General features: G+C 52.2%; 1 protein-coding gene and 1 long non-coding RNA gene across 2 annotated transcripts in view; one reads left to right on the plus strand and one right to left on the minus strand.

The window, feature by feature from the left end:
- LOC126986004 (protein artichoke-like) overlaps window positions 1-20,423 on the plus strand; it is a 25,490-nt gene extending 5,067 nt beyond the window's left edge. Inside the window, exons 2-8 of the mRNA XM_050841690.1 lie at window positions 6,873-7,008; window positions 7,370-9,709; window positions 9,949-10,102; window positions 16,948-17,123; window positions 18,581-18,790; window positions 19,035-19,991; window positions 20,030-20,423. Coding sequence (XP_050697647.1) covers window positions 6,873-7,008; window positions 7,370-9,709; window positions 9,949-10,102; window positions 16,948-17,123; window positions 18,581-18,790; window positions 19,035-19,991; window positions 20,030-20,245 — 4,189 coding nt within the window. The 3' untranslated portion in view covers window positions 20,246-20,423. The remainder of the gene's footprint in view (window positions 1-6,872; window positions 7,009-7,369; window positions 9,710-9,948; window positions 10,103-16,947; window positions 17,124-18,580; window positions 18,791-19,034; window positions 19,992-20,029) is intronic.
- Window positions 10,259-12,293, minus strand: LOC126986111 (uncharacterized). The gene is made up of 3 exons (XR_007739285.1): window positions 12,110-12,293; window positions 10,593-10,672; window positions 10,259-10,392 (listed from the first exon to the last, which is right to left on the minus strand). It is a non-coding gene; the product is annotated as an uncharacterized LOC126986111 (long non-coding RNA).
- Window positions 20,424-22,500: the final 2,077 nt, after the last annotated feature.

Raw genomic sequence — 22,500 nt, forward strand, 5'->3', positions numbered from 1 at the left:
CCTTCCTTCCTTCTCTCTTCTTTCCTTCCTTCCATCTCTCTTCCTCCTTCTTTCCTTCCTTCCTTCCTTCCTTCGCTCTTCTTTCCTTCCTTCCTTCCTTCCTTCCTTCTTTCCTTCCTTCCTTCCTTCCTTCTTTTCTTCCTTCCTTCCTTCTTTCTTCCTTCCTTCCTTCCTTCCTTCTCTCTTCCTCCTTCTTTCCTTCCTTCCTTCCTTCCTTCTCTCTTCCTCCTTCTTTCCTTCCTTCCTTCCTTCTTTCTTCCTTCCTTCCTTCCTTCTCTCTTCCTCCTTCTTTTCTTCCTTCCTTCCTTCTTTCTTCCTTCCTTCCTTCCTTCTCTCTTCCTCCTTCTTTCTTTCCTTCCTTCCTCCCTTCCTTCCTTCCTTCCTTCCTTCCCTTTCCTTCTACTACTACTACTACTACTACTTCTACTACTACTACTTCTACTACTGTTACTGTGTGTGTGTGTGTGTGTGTAGACTGTTCCACCACTTCACCTCCATTACTTTCCTCCGCTATTATTACAGCACCATTCCCACAACCTCATTGATTCTTCCTGCACGAACTTCCCATTCAAACCAACATCAGCAAAACCAACACAACCACCTATGTATTTACCAGCTTCTCTTCTTTATCAAGCCTCATAGACTGCATCACTCCACGATCCCATCTACCATTAGACATCCACCACTCAAGGCACCACGCGAAACCCCACTAACTACCTCCCTTTCCCTTCACTCAAACCAACACACCTAGCAAGCCAACCAGAATACTCACGCCACCACCTTCCTTAAGAATGTCCTCTCCCAACAGAGAATAATGCTCGTACGAACCTATTCTAAACCGGGAGTTCACAGGCAAACCAACACAACCACCTTCCTGCTGATGCATTCCGACTTCCCTTCCGCCACAACTCTCATAGACTCGGGAGCATCACCCACCAGCCACCTCCCAATAGTCCACTCACCTACAGCACCACGTTGACATATTCCCCATAATCCTCCTCGGCCGGAAACAATCTCAATTAAAACCAATACACATCAACCAAAACCAGCCACTACACTGCCACCAGGGTTGTGGGCCTTCCAGGCAGTTTCCCCTTCCAGAGAGGAATAATGCTCCACTGGGAGTGGTCAATAGATAAAGCTTCTCCGACTTCCATTCCTACAAACACCCTTTCTCATGGGAGACACGATCTCAATAGTCGGAGCCAGTAGTGGGTAAATATTCTTATTAAACACCTTGCGCCCAAGCACACACAATATATTTGACCCAGTTTTCGTATGGGCTGGGCCCTTCCTGTGGGTGGAAGCTCTCTCTCTCTCTCTCTCTCTCATGAAACGAAAACAACCTGGAGACTACCCATCTTCGCCTCTGCCCGTTCTCTCTCTGCTCTCGCCTCTCTGCTTCTGTTTCTCTCTGCCTGCCCATTCGTCTATCTATCTCTCTATCATTCCCATTTCTCTATCTATCTACACTCCCTTCCTCCTCATCTCTGAAGGCTGGCTTAGAGCTCTTGGCCGGTACGAGGTTCTCCTTTCACAAGTTAATCAGGTAACGCATGATAAAGAAAAAAATCCTGGGGTCTGAAAAATAAAAACACTGGACCAACACTGCTATTACTTGGTGGGCCTGGCCTTTTTTTTGTTGATAATCTTGCTTACTATTTTTTTAGGGGCTACTTTTTTTCTTTACTCACGCTGCCGGAAGATAAGACGAAGGGAGGAGGAGGAGGAGGAGGAGGAGGAGATATGAGGAGGAGAAGACGGGGAGGCAAGAAGAGAAGACGGAGGCGGCGTCACACGGATGAGAAGGACTGAGGAAAAGAAGGAGGAAACATTAAATGTAGGTAACAGAAAGTTTATTGGCCATTATTGAGGTCGTCGCTCCGCTTGGCAGATTTAATCTGCTCGACCGCCACTTGGGGCTTGGTGAGCAGATGAAAGTTAAATTCCTCGGATATTGAGGAGCAGATGGAAGCTCCTCAATATTATTCAGCTTATACTCCCTGACGCAGCGAAATGGACGGTCGATTTCTATATGCTCTGAAGGAGTTGATGGTATTCGCATTTACTATTTCTGAGGGAAGATTGTTCCAGTGGCGGATGACCTGGTTTGAAAGAGAACTCCTTCCATGCAATGCTCTGTGTTAGGAGGGAGGAGGAGGAATTGGAGGAATTGGAGGAGGAAGGTTGAGGAGGAGGAGGAGGTTGAGGAGGAGGAGGAGGCTGAGGAGGAGGAGAGACGAGGAGGTTGAGAGGTGGAGGACGAGGACAGGAAAATGGAGGCAAGAAGAAGAGGAAACGAGAGAGCAAAAGAGACGATAAAAGAGAAAAGGAGGAAAAGAGAGAATAAGAGAAGGCAAAAGTGGAGAGGAGGGAGGAGGGTAGGGAAGCTTACGTGCTGAGTGCAGGCAGGGGAGGAAAGGTAGGTGGAGAGGAGAGGAGAGGAGAAGAGAGGCAAGGAGCGGAGGCCCTGTCTTTATAGGAAGTGGGGGTCAGCGTAGAGAGTGGAGTGTTTGCTCAAAAGTCGGTATTTCTAAGAGATTTTTTCTCTCCTCTGTCGTTCGTATTTACTCTCCTTCCTCTTCCTCCCCGTTTCCTGTTTCTACTCAATTGTCAGCTTCTTCACACTTGTCAGTTGCCTAGAATATCACCCTGAATATCACCAAGGTGGAAGGGTGTATTGCCCCTGGGAATTTCCACTCCACCATACCTCTACATATTCTCATATGTCTGCTGGTGCGTACACGAAACACGACAAAATTAATTCCAGGCAAGGAAGGGAAGTTATCTATTGGCATGCCGGGGATCCAACCTGGTCGACAACGTGAGAGATGAGTAAGTCACTCTCTTAACCAGTTCTTCGAATAAAGAGTGGTTCCCACTCACAGATTGAGTTATGGGAGGTTCGTCCATCATCCATCAGGCGGGCGTGGTCTGTACACAACAAAGGTGGGGCGCATAAGTTATAGCGTAGCGCGGCTGCGGTGGTCATCTGATTCGCTGGCTATTTGAGCGTGGTAGGTGGGTGGAGAACCAGTCACCCCTGGGACACGGGGGGGCCAATGTTGGAAATTCATGATTGCCACAGTTTACCTTCCTGGTTTCCTGGGCACCTTTTCAATGACCAGCCTCGCGTCTTCGTCGGAAGTGGTTGCGTGTGCTGCTGACGCGTCCTTACAGCGCCGCTGGAACGTGTCGTGGAAACATAAAATCAGGTGAAGCCACGATATGTACATAAGTTCACGCCGAACACCGTAAAAGAAAAACGCGTCCCTGGGCAGAACGAAAAAGTTGGGTGAGCTTGCACACCATTCGCCGGATGGGATTTCGAACCTGGGCCCGCGGAACAGGAGACAGGGCATCGCTAGACCACAGTCGCTGACCAAGCTAGACCGCATGGAGGCGCCTTCAAATCGATATCACTGCCAATATTCAATTTTCACTCCAGTTGAAGTTGCCATCACAATTACAATTACCGTCTCGTTTTTCTTCTCTTCTATGTGCCTCGGGTCTTTGTCAAGCACTCCCTGTTCAGGCTCACGTTTACAGATGGGGTTGAGTGTTACAGGGTTAACATGTGTATGTGGATATAAGACCTTATAAGACTTATCATATTGTACATCTGGGAATGCAGAACCTCCGGCAACGTACACACCCAGACATCATCGCCGCTTGGAAAACTTCATCAGCCTCTAATGAAGTCTATATATTGCTAGTTGATTATGACATGTTTTCTCTTCCTCTCGATTACAAAGTGCATTGGTTATTCTACGGTTATCCCCACTTTCCTCCAATTTAATACGCATTTCAAAGTACTTTCAACTTAGGAGAAAACTATTTCCAGCCAAGCTTTCCTTGTGCAAACTTCCTACCTGAGATGCCCTTCCCTTCATCGAGAGAAATATTTTCAAAGAGAAACGCCGCTGACCAGTATCCACTCCACCTGCGCTTGGGGCGAGGCGAGGCAAGGATGCGACTGCGCGTTTGTTATCAGTGTTCGCTTCGGCGGATCAGGCCGTCGCGGGCGTGGTTTCACCATTTTGATTCCGACACGGTAAGGTGACGCGTCGGCAGCCTGGAATTCGACCTGAGGCGGCAGGCGCGCAACAACAAACATGTGGGAAATATAACAATAAGGCAACACACAGAGAGAGTAAGAAGACCAGATAAAACACCTGCTCGCTTCCTGGCGAAGCTTCAGATGAACTAACTCGCACGACGTGCCGGTGACTCGCAAAAACGAGCACTGGCAAGAAAACTCGCCTCCTCCAGCTGCCACTATGTGGACGCCCTGACGGCATGCCGCCTCATTCCCCTGGACAAGAGGCCGGGATGCAGGCCTATAGGAGTCGGAGAAGTCCTGCGGCGCATCGTAGGGAAATGCATCATGGCTGTCGTCAAAGAAGATGTGAGAATGGCAGCAGGGAGCCTCCAAGTTTGTGCGGGGCAGCAGGCAGGAGGAGAAGCAGCAGTCCATGCCATGCGGGAGATATTCGACCACGTGGAGTGCGAAGCAGTGCTTCTTGACGCCAAAAATGCCTTCAACACAATAAATAGAAAGACTATGATACACAACATTAAAACCAAGTGCCCTAGCTTAGCTATGTATGTCGAAAATACTTATACATACCCGACCGACTTATACATAAATAGCCACAGTGGAAAAGTGAAAGTGTTAAAATCATCTGAGGGAACAACACAAGGTGACCCAATAGCCATGGCTATGTACGCCCTGGGCCTATCAGTCCTCCAAAATGAAATCGCGTTCGCAGAAACGCGGTTGAAACAGGTGGCTTATGCGGATGACCTCTCAGGTGCTGGTAAAATCTCAGACATAAAAGGATGGTGGGACACTGTGAACACCGCCGGCCCTGAGATAGGATACATCCCTAACGCCACCAAGTCTGTCCTTATTGTCAAACCTGAACATTATGACCGTGCCGCAGAAACTTTTAAAGGAAGTGGCGTCATTGTGACAAAAGACGGACAACGACACTTAGGTGCAGTGATCGGGACAGAGGTATATAAGAAGGAGTACGTGGGAGACAAAGTAGCTGAATGGGTGAGGGAAATAGAAGCTTTGTCTGCCATTGCCAAGACTGAGCCACACGCTGCCTATTCAGCGTACACCCACGGCATCCAACATCGGTGGACGTTCCTGATGCGCACCACCCCCGGCATCAGTCCACTCCTCCGACCACTGGAGAATGCCGTCAAGAATGTATTCTTGCCGGCGCTAGTGAAATCTCATGCTTTTGGGGAGGAGGAGAGGGATATGCTAGCACTTCCCCCAAGACTGGGTGGGATGGGGATCACCAACCCTGAGAAGCTGGCAGATAAGGAGAACCAAAACTCCATCAGCCTTACCAGGTCACTCATCAACAGGATCATCGCTCAGGAGGCAGAGGGCGAGATAGACCAAACAGAAATAAGAGATATTAAAAGAAAAATCTCAGAAGAAAGGCAACAGGCCCAAAAAGACGAGCTGGACCGTCTTACACACCACCTGTCCACAGAAATGGGTAGAAAAATACACACAGCACAGGAGGCAGGCGCCTCTAACTGGCTAACGTCATTACCAATCAGAGCAAAGGGCTTCAGCCTCAACAAACAAGAATTTGTCGACGCCATTGCTCTGAGATATGGCTGGCCGATTGAAGGACTGCCTGATCTCTGTGCATGTGGATCACCAAATGATGTCACCCACACCATGACATGTAAAAAAGGAGGCTTCGTCTGTATTCGACACGATGAAGTGAGGGATCTGACAGCCAGCATGCTCGGGGAGGTATGCCAAGACGTCACTACCGAGCCGGCACTGCCTCCCCTGGACGGCGGACACCTTCAGTACAGGACAGCCAATATCTCACAGGAGGCACGGGTTGATGTAAGTGCCCGCGGATTCTGGGTGCGCGGACAGCGGGCGTTCATGGACATCCGCATATTCGACCCGATGGCTGCCTGTCACCGTGAGCTGCCCCTGCAAGCCGCCCACCACAGGAACGAGCAGGAGAAGACAAGGGCATACGGTGAAAGAATCCAACATGTGGATCAGGGCAGCTTCAACCCCCTCGTCTTCACCACATCCGGCGGGATGGGTCCCAGGGCCCAATGCTTCTACGCACGCCTCGCGGAACTAATCTCAGAAAAGAAGCATCAGCCAAGGAGTCACGTTGTCGCCTGGATGAGGTGTCGCCTCTCGTTCTCCCTGCTCAGGTCGGCCATCCTATGTCTCAGGGGCACCAGACACTCTGGCCCAAAAGCCACCACCATCTCCAATATGGACTATGAAGCCACAGTGGTGGAGAGTGACATTAGGGTGGGTCGGGAGTGACTTGAGTAGGGAAGGAAAGGGGGATCTAGACGTAATAGATGATGTGTGATTTAGTGTCAGGTAGTATTAGTGATATGGTTGGATGCCACAGTCATTAGCGAACAGAGTTGGGGCTAATGACCTCCAAGCTATGGAGCCCTCCATGATTATGTGTCGGGAAAATAAACATGGGTGGAGGTATCATTTATGTAGTAGTAGTAGTAGTAGTAGTAGTAGTAGTAGTAGTAGTAGTAGTAGTAGTAGTAGTAGTAGTAGTAGTTGTAGTAGTAGTAGTAGTAGTAGTAGTAGTGGTAGTAGTAGTAGTAGTAGTAGTAGTAGTAGTAGTAGTAGTAGTAGTAGTAGTAGTAGTAGTAGTAGTAGTAGTAGTAGTAGTAGTGGTAGTAGTATTAGTATTAGTATTAGTATTAGTAGTAGTGGTAGTAGTAGTAGTAGTAGTAGTAGTAGTAGTACCCTACCACAACAATCATTGAACCAATCAATATCTATCCTCTATATGTGTAAGGTACCCCCCCCCCCCATCATCCATCCCTTGCCCCAGGTGTGAGGGCAGCGACGCCGTGCGGGTGGGCGAGGCGCTGGCCGCGCTGAGCCGCCACGCGCAGCCCCTGGAGGAGGTGCATCTGCTGGCCAACCGCATCCCCCTGCTGCCCCCCAGGCTGTTCGGCTCCCTGCTGGTGCGTGGGTGAATGGTGTTGGTTTTTGTGGCGGTGATGACAGCAGTAGTATGAACCGTAGGGCCAATCTTATAGTCGTCTCCGAATGTTCGGAAGATGGCCCCTAACACGTTCGGGTGGCTTCTACATAAGTAGTAGTAGTAGTAGTCGTACTACTACTACTACTACTACTACTACTACTACTACTACTACTACTACTACTACTATACTCCTACTACTGTAGAAGCCACCCGAACGTGTTAGGGACCGTCTTCCGAACACTCGGAAACGACTGTAAGAATGGCCCTTAGTCGCTGTAATACATCCACCCATGAACCACCAAAGTCCCGCCTATTCCCACTCACGCCCTCCCCGCCCGCAGATCCACACGGTGACGCTGACGCACAACAGCATGGCGGGCGTGTCGCGCAACGCCTTCGCGGGGCTGGAGTCGTCGCTGCGTCAGCTGCACATCGAAGACGCGACGCTGCGCGAGCTGCCCTTCGACGCCCTGGACCGGCTGTCCAGCTTGCGGAGCCTGGTGCTGCGCGGCACGCAGGTGGCGGAGCTGCCGCGCATGCACGCGCTGTCCCGCCTGGAGGAGCTGCGCGTGGAGGGCTCGCGCGTGGCGGCCATCCCCTCCGCCGCCTTCCGCTTCCTGCCCAACATGAAGGCCGTGGCCATCACGCGCTCCCGCCTCACGCGCCTGCATGCGCACGCCCTGGAGGGCCTCGTCTACCTCAAGGACGTCAACCTGTCCCACAACGCCCTCACGCACCTGCACCCGCGCGCCTTCACCACGCTGGCCTCCGTGCGGAACCTCGACCTGTCCGACAACCGGCTGGCAGAGGCGGCGGCGGCGGTGACGGCGGCGCGGGAGCTGCGCGCGCTGCGGTGGCTGGACCTGAGCCGCAACGGGCTGACGCGCGTGGCGCGCGGCGCCTTCGCGGAGCTGCTGGCGCTGGAGACACTGCTGCTGGGCGGCAACCAGCTGGTGCGCCTCGAGGACGGCGCCTTCCTGCGGCTGCCCGCGCTGCGCCGCCTTGACCTGTCCGGCAACGGGCTGACGGAGCTGCACGCCGCGGCCTTCCCGCCCGCCCTGCCGCTGCGCCACCTGGACCTGGCGCGCAACAACCTCACCGCGCTGCCGCCGCTGCACCGCCTGGCCGCGCCGCTGCCGCGCCTGGCCAGCCTGGACCTGGGCCACAACCTGCTGCGCCAGGCGCCGCCCGGCCTCTTCACGGGCCACGCCACCCTGCAGGCACTGCGCCTGGACCACAACAGCCTGCACAGCCTGCCGGCGGGCACCTTCCAAGACCTGCCGAGCCTGCGGGAGCTACACCTCAGTCACAACGGGTTGCAGGCCACCGGGGGGGCGGAGGGCCCCGCCTGGGACCTGCCCGGCCTGCAGACGCTGGATCTGAGCCACAATGACCTGGCACGCCTGGAGTCGCCGCTGCTGGCCGGCCTGCCGCGCCTCGAGACCCTCGACCTGAGCTTCAACCTGCTGGCCGGCGTGGAGGCGGCGGCGCTGGCGGCCTGCCCCGAGCTGCGCCACCTCAACCTGTCCTACAACAGCCTGCCGGCGCTGCCCGAAGGCCTGCTGGGCGGCCTGCCGCGCCTGGAGGAGCTGTCACTGGGCTTCAACCAGCTGACCACGCTGGGGGGCGGGCCGCTGCGGGGCGCGGCGGGCCTGCGCGGCCTGCACCTGCACCACAACCAGCTGATGAGTCTCGAGAAGGACACCTTCGCCAACGCCTCGGCGCTGCGCGTGCTCGACCTGTCCGCCAACCTGCTGCGGGAGGTGCCGCGCGGCCTGCTGGAGCCCCTGGCCGGCCTGCACACCCTCAGCCTGCGCCGCAACGCCCTGGGCAGCCTCAAGAAGCACTCCCTGCGTGGTCTGCACAGCCTGCAGCGGCTGGACCTGTCCCACAACCACCTGCAGGGGCTGGCGGCGGGCGGCCTGCAGGAGCTGGCGGCGCTGCGGGACCTGGACCTGAGCGTCAACTACCTGCAGGGCCTGGCGCCGCGCGTGCTGGCTGGCGCGGCGGGCCTGGAGCGGCTCAACGCCAGCCACAACTACCTCACGGAGCTCGGCGCGCGCCACGGCGGCCTGCGCGCTGCGGTGGCCGGCCTGCGCGTGCTGGACCTGACCAACAACTCCCTGACGGAGGTGGGCGGCGCGCTGCGCGACCTGCCGGCGCTGCAGGGCCTGTTCCTGGCCGACAACTACCTCACCAGCCTGCACAACGACACGCTGGCCGGCCTGCCGCGCCTGGCCGTCCTGCGCCTTGACAACAACGCACTGCAGACCTTCGGCGCGGCGACCTTCCGCGACCTGCCGGACCTGCTGACGCTGGACCTGAGCGGCAACAGCCTGCTGGAGCTGGGTCCGGACGCTTTCCGCTCGCTGCGCGCCCTGGAGGACCTGCGCCTCGCACACAACCAGATCGCCATTATCAAGGACTTTGCCTTCTCCAACCTGCCCGGCCTGCTGACGCTGGAGCTGCAGGACAACCTCATCGCCGAGGTTGGCGCGCACGCCTTCCACAGCCTGCCCGCGCTGCGCTTCCTCAACCTGAGCACCAACGCGCTGGCCGCCGCGCCCGAGGACGCCCTGGCGCGCCTCGGCTCCCTGCACGCCCTCGACCTCAGCGCCAACTACCTCACCGCCCTCACCGACCTGAGCCTGCACCGCCTGCACTGGCTCTCCGTGCTCATGGTGGGCCACGCACACACACACACACACGCAAATGGATGACTGACTGGATGAAAAAGAGAAAATAGATAAATGAATGTTCAAAATAACATAAATGAATAGAAACTCTCCCCTTGGCCGCGCGGGTCGCCCCTGGCATTAACTCTCCCTTCCTCCCTCCCACTAACTCTCCCTCCCTCCTTCTAACTCTCCCTCCATTCCTCCCGTTACTGGCACTAACGCTCCCTCCCTCCCTCCCGCAGCTGCACGACAACGCCCTGTGCCACCTGTCCTCCGGGGCCTTCAGGAGGCAGCGCTCCCTCCGCGTGCTCACCCTGCACAACAACCACCTGCGGCGTCTGCACCTCAACGCCCTCGCCCCCGCCCTCTCCTCGATCTCGCTGCTGGACATGAGCGGTGAGCCGGGCAGGGACGACACAGGGAGGATCAGAACACGACACAGGGTGGATCAGAACACGACACAGGGAGGATTGAAACACTTTTAACTTTAATAACACGACACAGGAAGGATTGGAACACTTTTAACCTTACTAACACGACACAGGAAGGATTGGAAGACTTATAACCTTACTAACACGACACAGGAAGGATTGGAACACTTATAACCTTACTAACACGACACAGGAAGGATTGGAACACTTATAACCTTACTAACACGACACAGGAAGGATTGGAACACTTATAACCTTACTAACACGACACAGGAAGGATTGGAACACTTTTAACCTTACTAACACGACACAGGAAGGATTAGAACACTTATAACCTTACTAACACGACACAGGAAGGATTGGAACACTTATAACCTTACTAACACGACACAGGAAGGATTGGAACACTTTTAACCTTACTAACACGACACAGGGAGGATCGGAACACTTATAACCTTACTAACACGACACAGGAAGGATTGGAACACTTATAACCTTACTAACACGACACAGGAAGGATTGGAACACTTATAACCTTATTTTTGAATCAATCCTTAACCGGAAGATTCAAAAGCACCTTTCCACTTCTGACCTTCTATCTGATCGCCAGTACGGGTTCCGCAAGGGGCGTTCTACTGGTGATCTCCTTGCCTTCTTAACTGACTCTTGGTCATCCTCTCTTAGCTCTTTCGGTGAAACCTTTGCTATTGCGCTGGACATATCAAAAGCTTTTGATAGGGTCTGGCACAAATCTTTGCTTTCCAAACTACCCTCCTACGGTTTCTATCCTTCTCTCTGTACCTTTATCTCCAGTTTCCTTTCTGACCGTTCTATTTCTGCCGTGGTAGACGGTCACTGTTCTTCCCCTAAATCTATTAACAGTGGTGTCCCACAGGGTTCTGTCCTATCTCCCACTCTCTTTCTGTTGTTCATTGATGATCTTCTTTCCAAAACGAACTGTCCTATCCATTCCTACGCCGATGATTCCACTCTGCACTACTCAACTTCTTTTAATAGAAGACCCACCCTACAGGAACTTAACGACTCAAGGCTGGAGGCTGCAGAACGCTTAGCCTCAGACCTTACTATTATTTCCGACTGGGGCAAGAAGAACCTGGTGTCCTTCAACGCCTCAAAAACACAGTTTCTCCACCTATCCACTCGACACAATCTTCCAAACAACTATCCCCTATTCTTTGACAACACCCAGCTATCACCTTCCTCAACACTAAACATCCTCGGTCTATCCTTAACTCAAAATCTCAACTGGAAACTTCATATCTCATCTCTTACTAAATCAGCTTCCTCGAGGCTGGGCGTTCTGTACCGTCTCCGCCAGTTCTTCTCCCCCGCACAGTTGCTGTCCATATACAGGGGCCTTGTCCGCCCTCGTATGGAGTATGCATCTCATGTGTGGGGGGGCTCCACTCACACAGCTCTTCTGGACAGAGTCGAGGCTAAGGCTCCTCGTCTCATCAGCTCTTCTCCTCATACTGATAGTCTTCTACCTCTTAAATTCCGCCGCGATGTTGCCTCTCTTTCTATCTTCTATCGATATTTCCACGCTGACTGCTCTTCTGAACTTGCTAACTGCATGCCTCCCCCCCTCCCGCGTCCCCGCTGCACACGACTTTCTACTCATGCTCATCCCTATACTGTCCAAACCCCTTATGCAAAAGTTAATCAGCATCTTCACTCTTTCATCCCTCACGCTGGTAAACTCTGGAACAATCTTCCTTCATCTGTATTTCCTCCTGCCTACGACTTGAACTCTTTCAAGAGGAGGGTATCAGGACACCTCTCCTCCCGAATTTGACCTTGCTTTTGGACACCTCTTTTGTTTCTTTTTTAGGAGCAGCGAGTAGCGGGCTTTTTTTTATCATTGTTTTCTTTTTTTGTGCCCTTGAGCTGCCTCCTTTGTTTAAAAAAAAAAAAACTAACACGACACAGGAAGGATTGGAACACTTTTAACCTTACTAACACGACACAGGAAGGATTGGAACACTTATAACCTTACTAACACGACACAGGAAGGATTGGAACACTTATAACCTTACTAACACGACACAGGAAGGATTGGAACACTTATAACCTTACTAACACGACACAGGAAGGATTGGAACACTTATAACCTTACTAACACGACACAGGAAGGATCAGAACGCCCCTTATCTTACTAACACAAGCACATAAGAACACAAGGGCGCTAATACCAGACAGAGAACCAGGTGGAGAGGTGGAGCACACTAACACCAGACAGAGAACCAGGTGGAGAGGTGGAGTACACTAACACCAGACAGAGAACCAGGTGGAGAGGTGGAGCACACTATAGTCTGTTCGGAGCATGAAGTCGGTTCAGGGTGGAGCTGGTATTGTCGTTTACCTCTACCCATGCTGCCAAATCAGCCTTCGTACATGCGTCTCTCTCTTATTTCCCATCCATGTGCTATTTGAAAGCGATATTTTATATATTCTGTATATAGTAAAGGAAGCTACATAGTACAATGAGTGTCGATGTTTAGGATTATAACAAGGATTTGTATAAATTCTATGACATGTGGCAGAGATTTTTTCCCATGTTGCCACGTTGTGGTGTTGGTAGTGGTGGTGGTGGTGGTGGTCGGTGTGTCCCCCTAGGTCCCTCCCCCGGGTCGAGAGGGAGAGAGAGGGAGAGGGAGAGAGATATACAGGTGGGTTGTGGGTGGGTAGGCCGGGAGAGAGTGCTGATCTGATAATTGGCGGTCGAACTGGAATCTGCCACACCTTGAACCGACTTCATACTCCGAACAGACTATAACACCAGACAGAGAACCAGGTGGAGAGGTGGAGCACACTAACACCAGACAGAGAACCAGGTGGAGAGGTGGAGCACACTAACACCAGACAGAGAACCAGGTGGAGAGGTGGAGCACACTAACGCCAGACAGAGAACCAGGTGGAGAGGTGGAGTACACTAACACCAGAGGCCTCCAGTACGTATCTGACAGAATGGAGGAAATTTTAGCGGGGGAGGGGACACGGCCTATCGTCTTCTGCAGTTTCGGTGATAATGACATCAGTAGGGTGGGTAGCGAAGAGATATTTCGGCGCTTCAGGGAATCGTTCGCTAAAGTGAGAGACTTTGGGGGGTTGCCGGCCGTTTGTGGTGTTTTGCCAAGAAGGGGGGTAGGTGAGGGATGGCTTTCCAGAGCCTTAGCAGTAAACAGCAGGCTGGCGGCCCACTGTAAGCGAAATGGTTGGCTTTTCCTTGATAATTGGGACCTCTTCTACAATAAAGGCACCTTGTATGCCAAGGATGGGGTGCACCTGTCACTCCAGGGGGTGGAGGTTCTCGCAGACTCCCTCGAGCGATCACTTAGCACCCTACAGGATTTTTTAGAGTAGGCGAGGGGGGAGGGCCTGTCATCAGTGGCTATGTATCGCAGACTGGGACTAGGGGGCGCAGGAGTAATCGAAAGGATGTAAGAAAGGATGGGCTAACGGCTTATTACACCAACAGCAGGAGTCTCAGGAACAAGATAGATCTACTGAGGGGGAAAGCATGTGTCGATAAATTCGACATTATTGCTATCACGGAGACGTGGGTGGATACTACAAACAAAAACTTCATGTCGGAGTATGAAATAGATGGTTATCAGATGTTTCACAAAGATAGAAAGAGAAGTAGGGGAGGGGGGGTGGCACTTTATGTTAAAGACACACTTAAGTGCTCCGCTAACAACTCTGTAGAAAGAAATGGCGACTCAGAATCAGTTTGGGTGGACGTCCACAAAGGGAAAGACAAACTAATTCTAGGGGTTCTTTACAGACCACCCAACCTTAACAGGCAGGACACTGATATATTACTGCAAGAGGTAGGCAGGGCGAGCAGGAGCAAAAATGTCTGCATAATGGGGGATTTTAACTATAGGAATATAGACTGGGAAGGCGTGGTGGGTGATCTAGAATCTGAGGATTTTCTGAAAGTAATACAAGATAATTTTCTCAAGCAGACAGTGACTGAGCCCACCAGGGGTAACAACATTCTAGACTTGGTCTTAACTAACACCGAGAATATGATCAGCGAGCTAGATGTTGGGGGAGAATTAGGTGGCAGTGATCACAGGGAAATTAGGTTTAAATTAGACTGGGCGGTGACCCATGAACTCAACCCTGTGTTGGTGCCTGACTTTAGAAGAGCTGATTATGAGGGGCTCAGAAGACACCTTGAGGAGGTAAATTCGGGAACCCTAGGGCTGGATGAGGGCCAGATCTCAGGGCTGGAACTGGAAAGACAGGGGAACCATGTAGGAATGACCTATAATAATTTAGTTAGAGTAATTCCAGAGGGTCAGAGACAGCATATCCCTTACAAAGCAAGTAGGAAGGACAATAACGACCCAAAATGGATGACCCGCAGACTCAAGCATGAGAGAGGCTTGAAGAGAGGAATTTATAGGAAAATAAAGAACGGGGAAATTCACCTCAGGGGTAGGTATGTTGAGCTAGCCAGGTCGGTGAAGAAGAACACCCGCCTAGCAAAAAGAAATTATGAGATTAGGGTAGCCAACGAGGCCAAGAGCGATCCCAAGGGCTTCTTCAAACTGTACAGAACGAAAACAAGGGACAGAATTGGACCGTTGAAAACAAACACGGGCGAGCTCGTTGAGAATGGAGAAGATATGAGTCAAATGATGAATGACTATTTCCTTTCAGTTTTCACGCAGGAAAATCTAACAACCATTCCACAAAGAGTTCAGGTATATGAGGGCGAAGAGAACGACAAGTTGAGGGATGTGATCATCACTAGGCAAGTAGTCCAGGATGAGATTGGTAGGTTGAAGAAAAACAAATCGCCGGGCCCAGACGAAGTATTCCCAAGGGTTCTGAAAGAGTGCAAGGAAGTCCTTAGTGGCCCTCTTACCGATATCTTTAAGATGTCGGTAAATTCTGGGTATGTGCCCAATCAATGGAAAGTAGCTAATGTGACGCCGATTTTCAAAAAGGGAGACAAGTCAGCCACCTCAAATTATCGCCCAATTAGCTTAACATCAGTTGTAGGAAAGATGTTGGGAGTCAATTATAGCCGGGAGAATTCGGGACCATCTAGAAGTCTAGAAATAATTTAATTCATGATTCACAGCATGGGTTTACAATGGGTAGGTCTTGCCTTACTAAACTGTTGTCCTTCTACACTAAAGTAATCGAGGCGGTTGACCGAGATGAAAACTATGACATATTATATCTAGATTTCAGTAAAGCGTTCGACAAAGTCCCTCATCACCGGCTATTACTAAAATTACAGGCTCACGGCGTAGATGGGGAAGTTTTGAGCTGGATCAGGGCGTGGCTTAGTGGTAGGAAGAAGAGAGTGCAAATCAATGGTAAAAAATCTGAATGGGGCAGTGTTACGAGTGGAGTCCCTCAAGGGTCGGTGCTGGGTCCTCTGCTTTTTATTATTTACATCAATGACTTGGACACAGGAATTAGTAGTGATGTCAGTAAGTTCGCTGATGGTACCAAGATCGGTAGAGTAATCCAATCAGACAGGGACGCTACCGTTCTCCAGGATGAGCTTGACAGACTATATGATTGGGCGGGGAAGTGGCTGATGGAATTCAGTGTCGGGAAGTATAGCATTTTGAGTGTAGGTAGGAATAACCCCTCACACAATTACTCCTTAAATGGCACTCCTCTAAGCAGGTCTGGGCGTGAGAGAGACTTGGGAGTCCTAGTGAGCGCTGACCTCCGTCCTAGGGCTCAATGCATTCAGGCTAAAAATCGGGCCAACAGAGTATTGGGTTTCATCTCAAGGAGCGTAAGCAATAGGAGCACTGAAGTCATCCTCAAGCTTTACTTAGCACTAGTTAGACCTCATCTCGATTATGCAGTTCAGTTCTGGTCCCCCTACTATAGAATGGATATCAAGATGTTAGAATCTGTACAGAGGAGGATGACAAAGATGATTCAGGGGGTGAGAAACTTGCCTTATGAAGACAGGCTGAAGCATTTAAATTTACACTCTCTAGAAAGGCGAAGGTTGCGAGGAGGCTTGATCGAAGTCTATAAATGGATGAAGGGCTTTAATAAAGGGGATGTCAATAAGATTTTGATAGTAAAAGAGCCAGGTAGGACGCGTGGCAATGGTTTTAAGTTAGACAAATTCAGATTCAACAAAGACATAGGCAAGAATTGGTTCACTAATAGAGTGGTGGACGAATGGAACAGGCTTGGGAGCCATGTTGTGGGTGCCAATACCATAGACACATTCAAGAAGAGGTTAGATAAAGCCATGGATGGTGAGGTAAGGTGGGGTTGAGTGTACAGGAGCTGCCTTGTATAGGCCAACCGGCCTCTTGCAGACTCCTTACGTTCTTATGTTCTTATGTATACTAACACCAGACAGAGAACCAGGTGGAGGAGGACGTTAGGAAAGGCCTCTATACTGTCGTGGAATAATAATAATAATAGTAATAATAATAATAATAATAATAATAATAATAATAATAATAATAATAATAATAATAATAATAATAATGACCCCCCCTGCCCCTCTCACCCCCCACCCCCCTCTCGCCCCCCTATCACCCCCCTCTTACCCATCACACCTAACACCTATCCCCCCCCTTTCCCTCTCTCATCCCCCGACCACCTTCACTATCTCCTCTCTCACCCCCACTCCCCCGCCCCCCTCTCGCCCCCCTATCACCCCTCTCTTACCCATCACACCTAACCCCCCTCCCCCTCTCTCATCCCCCGACCCCCTTCACCTCTCTCTTCTCCCCCACTCCCCCCGCCCCCCTTCTCACCACACGCCCCCCCCCCACACAGGCAACCCCTTCCAGTGTGACTGTGGACTCGTGTGGCTGAAGGAGTATTTGGAGGAGGCGCCGCAGGAGGGGGAGGAGGGGGGGAGGGGAGCACGCGCCCCCCTCCTCGGCGACGCTCTGAGGGGGGTGCCTGTCTGCGCCGGCCCCCCGCGCTCCCAAGGACGCCCCCTCACACAGGTACGACCTCCCCGCCCCCAACGACCCCCCTAGTCTCTGCACACCATAATATAGCCCCTAACACCCCTTGACCCCCCATAATTTTTACCCCTCCGCCCCCCTATAATTAAAAGAAGAAGAAGAAGAAGAAGAAGAAGAAGAAGAAGAAGAAGAAGAAGAAGAAGAAGATAATGAAAAAGAAGAAGAAAAAGAAGATGATGAAAAAGAAGAAGAAGAAGAAGAAGAAGATGATGAAAAAGAAGAAGAAGAAGATGAAAAAGAAGAAGAAGAAGAAGAAGAAGAAGAAGAAGATGATGAAAAAGAAGAAGAAGAAGAAGAAGAAGAAGAAGAAGAAGAAGATGAAAAAGAAGAAGAAGAAGAAAAAAAAAGAAAAATAAGAAGAAAAAGAAAAAGAAAAAGAAAAAGAAGAAGAAGAAGAAGAAGAAGAAGAAGAAGAAGAAGAAGAAGAAGAAGACGAACAAGAAGAACAAGCAGAAGAAGAAGAAAAAATAAATAAAACAAAATAAACAAAAAATAAAAATAATAATAAAAAAGGAAATAAAATAAAAATAAATTAAGATAAAGTTACAATAATTAATAATCTCTCTCTCTCTCTCTCTCTCTCTCTCTCTCTCTCTCTCTCTCTCTCTCTCTCCAGGTCCCAGCGAGTGCCCTAATATGCGAGGGAGGAGGAGGAGGAGGAAAGAAGACGGAGGAGGAGAGGGAGGAGGAGGAGAAGGAGGAGTGTGAGGCGAGGAGGTACCTGGACCCCATACTGAGTGGAGGTAAGGAGGAGGAGGAGGAGGAGGAGGAGGAGGAGGAGGAGGAGGAGGAGGAGATGTAAGGTTAAGAAAGGGATATATTGTAGGATGGAAGAAAGGACGGAGAAGAAGAAGAAGAAGAAGAGGAGGAGGAGGAGGAGGAGGAGATGTAAGGTTAAGAAAGGGAAATATTGTAGGATGGAAGAAAGGAGGGAGAAGAAGAAGAAGAAGAGGAGGAGGAAGAAGAGGAGGAGTTAGAGGAGGAGGAGGAGGAGGAGGAGGAGGAGGAAGACAAACTCCCCACGATAATAAACCTTGTCTTAGGAAACTTCAAACACACACACACACACACACACACACACACACACACACACACACACACACACACACACACACACATAAACAGAGATAAAAACTGTGATTGCAATGACTTTAAACACAGAGAGAGAGAGAGAGAGAGAGAGAGAGAGAGAGAGAGAGAGAGAGAGAGAGAGAGATAATAACAATAATAATGATACTACTACTACTACTACTACTATTATTACTACTACTACTATTACTACTACTACTACTACTACTGCTACCACTACTACTACTACCACCACTACTACTACTACTACTACTACTACTAATAATAATAATAATAATAATAATAATAATAATAATAATAATAATAATAATCCTTCTACAGGTACGCTACTTGTTAACCTGACGAAGGGGGGCGGTGGAGGGGGGGCAGGAGGGGAGGGGGCATTCCTCGACTACAGCGACCCCATCCACCTAGACGCCCCCCCGCCCCCCCGCACCCCCGGCACCACCACCACCGCGCCCCCCGCTAGCTCCATCACCCCCCCGCCGCCCCCCCCTGCTGCCGCTGTGGGGGGTTCCTCAGGGGGGGTAGTGGCCCTCGCCCCCCCGAAAAAGCAGGTGTGTATGTGTGTGTGTGTGTGTGTGTGTGTGTGTGTGTGTGTGTGTGTGTGTGTGTGTGTGTGTGTAACAAAAAGACAAAAAACGGAGAAAATAAAGAAAAAAAACAAAAAGAAAAGACAAAAAAAAAGAAGAGAAAAGAAGAGAAAAAAAAGTGTTTGTGTGTTTGTGTGTTTGTGTGTGTGTGTACGTAACCATGTATACCTCACACTAACCCCCCTCCTCCCCCCCTTCTCTCCCCCAGGCCGCCGCTACGCACACCACCTCAGGGGACACGCCGACCATCTACGCCGGGGGGGCCACCACGGGGAACGCGGCCCCCTCTGAACCTGAGACCACGGGGGGCGGGGGGCTGCTAGGGGGGCTGTCTCTCCCCTCCCTCGCCTCGCTCCCCAGTATCCTCGAGGGGGTGGTGGGCCTCGCTAACCTGGGGCTCAACGTCAACCTCGGGGGGGGATTTCCCGGCCTGGGGGGCTTCGTGGGGCGTCAGGATACCGGGGGGGTCACAGAGGAAGTCGTGGGAAGCGGGGGGCACGGGGGACTATCTCTAGGGTCACCTGGGGGAGCGATGAAAAAAGTCGGTATCCCAGGGGAGGTCAAACCCATGAGAGGGCCGGATGGGGGGTCGCCAGTGTGGGTGGAAGGGGACGTCGCCCCCCACCCACTGTTCCCCCAGCCTACACCCCAGAGTGAGGACCCCACCCCGTCCCCCCACCCCCCCGGGAACCCAGCTCGAGGCCCAGGTGTCGCCCCCGGGGGTATGAACAGCAAGGATAGCTTTGTGTTCCCCCAGGACGCCCCCCAGCTGGCCCCCCACCCCGGCCTTGTGGTGTCCGTGGGGCGGCCTAACGTCTGGGGTCCGCGCCCCCCCAAGGCCTCCCCCCGCCCCGTGCTGCCCCCCATCATGCACCCGGGGCCTGGACCAAGCTCCGGCACCCCCTTCCTCCCCGGGCGGCCTGATCTACCCCAGGGGAACGTCGCCCCCCAGGATATAATGATTCTAGGAGACCCCCAGGTGCCCCCCCATGCGATACAGACCCACCTGGATACCCATGATCACCCCCTCCATCACCCCCCGGGAGCCCACCACGCCCCCCAGGAGCCCCCCAGGGACGTCCCCCCAGTTCACGCCTTCCACCCGGTTCTGGTCACCCCCTTAGCTGAGGATGTTAGGGGAGGGGGGGCCGGGGGGAATGGCGCGGCACCCCCAGCAGCCCCCAGTGGTCCCCCCCGGCGATGGTTCACCCGGGGTCTGGGGTGTCGCTGTATCAACCCGGGGAGGTGTTCTTCCCCTTCCAGCCCCCAGACCCCCACCACCCCATCACGGTGGTTGACGCCCCCAGGTTCACGCCCACCCAGCACCCCAGTGGGACGAGTCTAACCCCCCCAGTGCACTCCAGCTCATCACTCCAGTCCCAAACAGACCTCCAGAAGCCCCCAGTGGTACCTCTTTAACTCCCCACTCACTGCCACCCCCCAGTTTGCTCCCCCAGGCGACCTCACCCCCCCAGCCGCCCCCCCAGTTTGACTTGGCCCCCTCCGCTACGCAGCTGGTTGAGGAGGGGAGTTTTGCCCCCCCTCCCCTCCTCCCCCCTTCCCAGCCTCCCCAGTTCACCCCCCAGGCCGCCCCCCAGTCTGCCCCCCCGGGTGTAGGGGTGACCTGGCCCCCCATCCTTACCCCTGAGACCCCCACCCCCACTTCCTCCCTCACCCCTTCTACCTCCTCCTCCTCCCCCTCCTCCTCTTCTTCCTCCTCCTTTGATCTTGAGGAGGAGGAAGTGGAGGAGGTGGAGGAGACGGATCTTCCCTCCACTTCCCTCCACACTCCCTCCTTGCCTCCACATGTACCCTCCTCCTCCACCTCCTCCTCCTCCTCTTCCTCCTTCACCACCACCACCAGTAACACCGCCACTCCACCAGAAACTCCACCTGCAACTCCACCTCCCACCACCACCACCACCACCAGCGTCCCTAACCACCACCATCATCATCATCACCACTTGGACAGTCCCCTCCACACCACCACCACCTCCACCTCCATCACCTCCACCTCCACCACCTCCATTCCTCCCATACTCGGAGAAGGTGTTAGCATTGTCAAGAACACTCCATCCACCACCTCTACCTCCACCTCCACCTTCACCACCACCTCCACCTGGAAGAAGGAAGAGGAGGTGGAAGAGGAGGAGGAGGAGGAGGAGGATGAAGAGGAGATAAGGAAAGAAGAGGAGGTGAGAAGAGAAGATGAAGGAGGAGGAGGAGGTGGAGGAGAAGTTTTCAGAAGTGGAGAAGGAGGAGGAGGAGGAGGAGGAGGAGGAGGAGTTTTGAGAAGTGGAGAAGGAGGAGGAGGAGGAGGAGAAGGAGGAGGGTTCACACGGGTTGGGATGGTGGAGGCTGTAGGTCGGCCCGAAGGAGGAGGAGGAGGAGGAGGAGGAGGAGGAGGAGGAGTCTGGGGGGGGCAGAGGCACCCACACGACCCCCCTCTATACATCTCCCCCAGTAGAAGCATCGGAAGAGGAGGAGGAGGAGGAGGAGGAGGAGGAGGAGGAGGAGGAGGAGGAGTGGCCGGGGAGAGCAAGATAGAGAGAGTTACAAAACCGGAGGAAGAAAAAGAAGAGAAAGAAGAAGAGAAAGAAGAAGAATGGAAGAGAAAGCAAGACGACGAAGAAGAAGAAGAAGAAGGAGGAGGAAGAGGAAGAGGAGGAGGAGGAGGAGGAGGAGGAGGAGAGGAAGAAAAACCCGTTAACTGGTACTATAACAATTACTATCGTGAACAAGCGTCTCTTCCTGTAGGGGGAAACACGCCCCCCTCAAATTCTGCACCCCCCCTCCCCCCAGCCCCCCTTCCTCTCGTCACCACCACCACCACCATCACCACAATCCTAGGAGTCCTACACGCGGTCCTAAGGTAGTTTTTGTGAAGGATATGGAAGGAGGAGGAGGAGGAGGAGGAGGAAGAAGGATTTGCAAGAGTTTTTTTCTTTTTCTTTCTCTAATTTTTTTCTTTATTTCTTTCGAGTTATTCTCTCTCTCTCTCTCTCTCTCTCTCTCTCTCTCCTTTCTTTCCCTTTCTCTCTCTCTTTCTCTACGTCTGGGTTTTTTTTTCTTTCATCTCCTTCTTTCGTTCTTTCTTTCTTTCTCTCTTTCTTTCTTTCTTTCTTTTTTCCTTCATTCAATCTTTCTTTTTTTTCTCTCTCTCTTTCTCTTGGTCTCAATTTTTCTTCTCTTTTTCTTTCATATCTTTCTTTCGTTCTCTCTCTCTCTCTCTCTCTCTCTCTCTCTCTCTCTCTCTCTCTCTCTCTCTCTCATCATCCCTTTATCCTATCCCACCCATGTCCTTCCGTCCTCCCATTAACAAGGAAGAAGAAGAGGAGGAGGAGGAGGAGAAAAAAATGAGGTACAGGAGGTGACTTCAAGCTCTCTCAAAACCACGGCGCCACTATGAAAAAAATCCGCGCGCTCCACAACCAGACGGACCCATCCCACGAGGCGCCTCCAGAGACCTCTACGGACGCTATAGCCAGGACTGAGGAGGTGCCTGCGGACTGGACCAACGGATTTACGGACTGCCTGCGGACTGGGCTAACGGACTGACGGGCTGACTATGGCCTGGACTGACGGGCTGATGGGCTGACTACGGCCTGGGCTTACGTGTTTTATTTTTTTTGTTTGTTTTTTTTGTTTTTTTTTTGTTTTGTTTTTACGTCGTG

The sequence above is a fragment of the Eriocheir sinensis genome, chromosome 61 (assembly GCF_024679095.1).
Source record: "Eriocheir sinensis breed Jianghai 21 chromosome 61, ASM2467909v1, whole genome shotgun sequence".
Taxonomy (NCBI): domain Eukaryota; kingdom Metazoa; phylum Arthropoda; class Malacostraca; order Decapoda; family Varunidae; genus Eriocheir; species Eriocheir sinensis.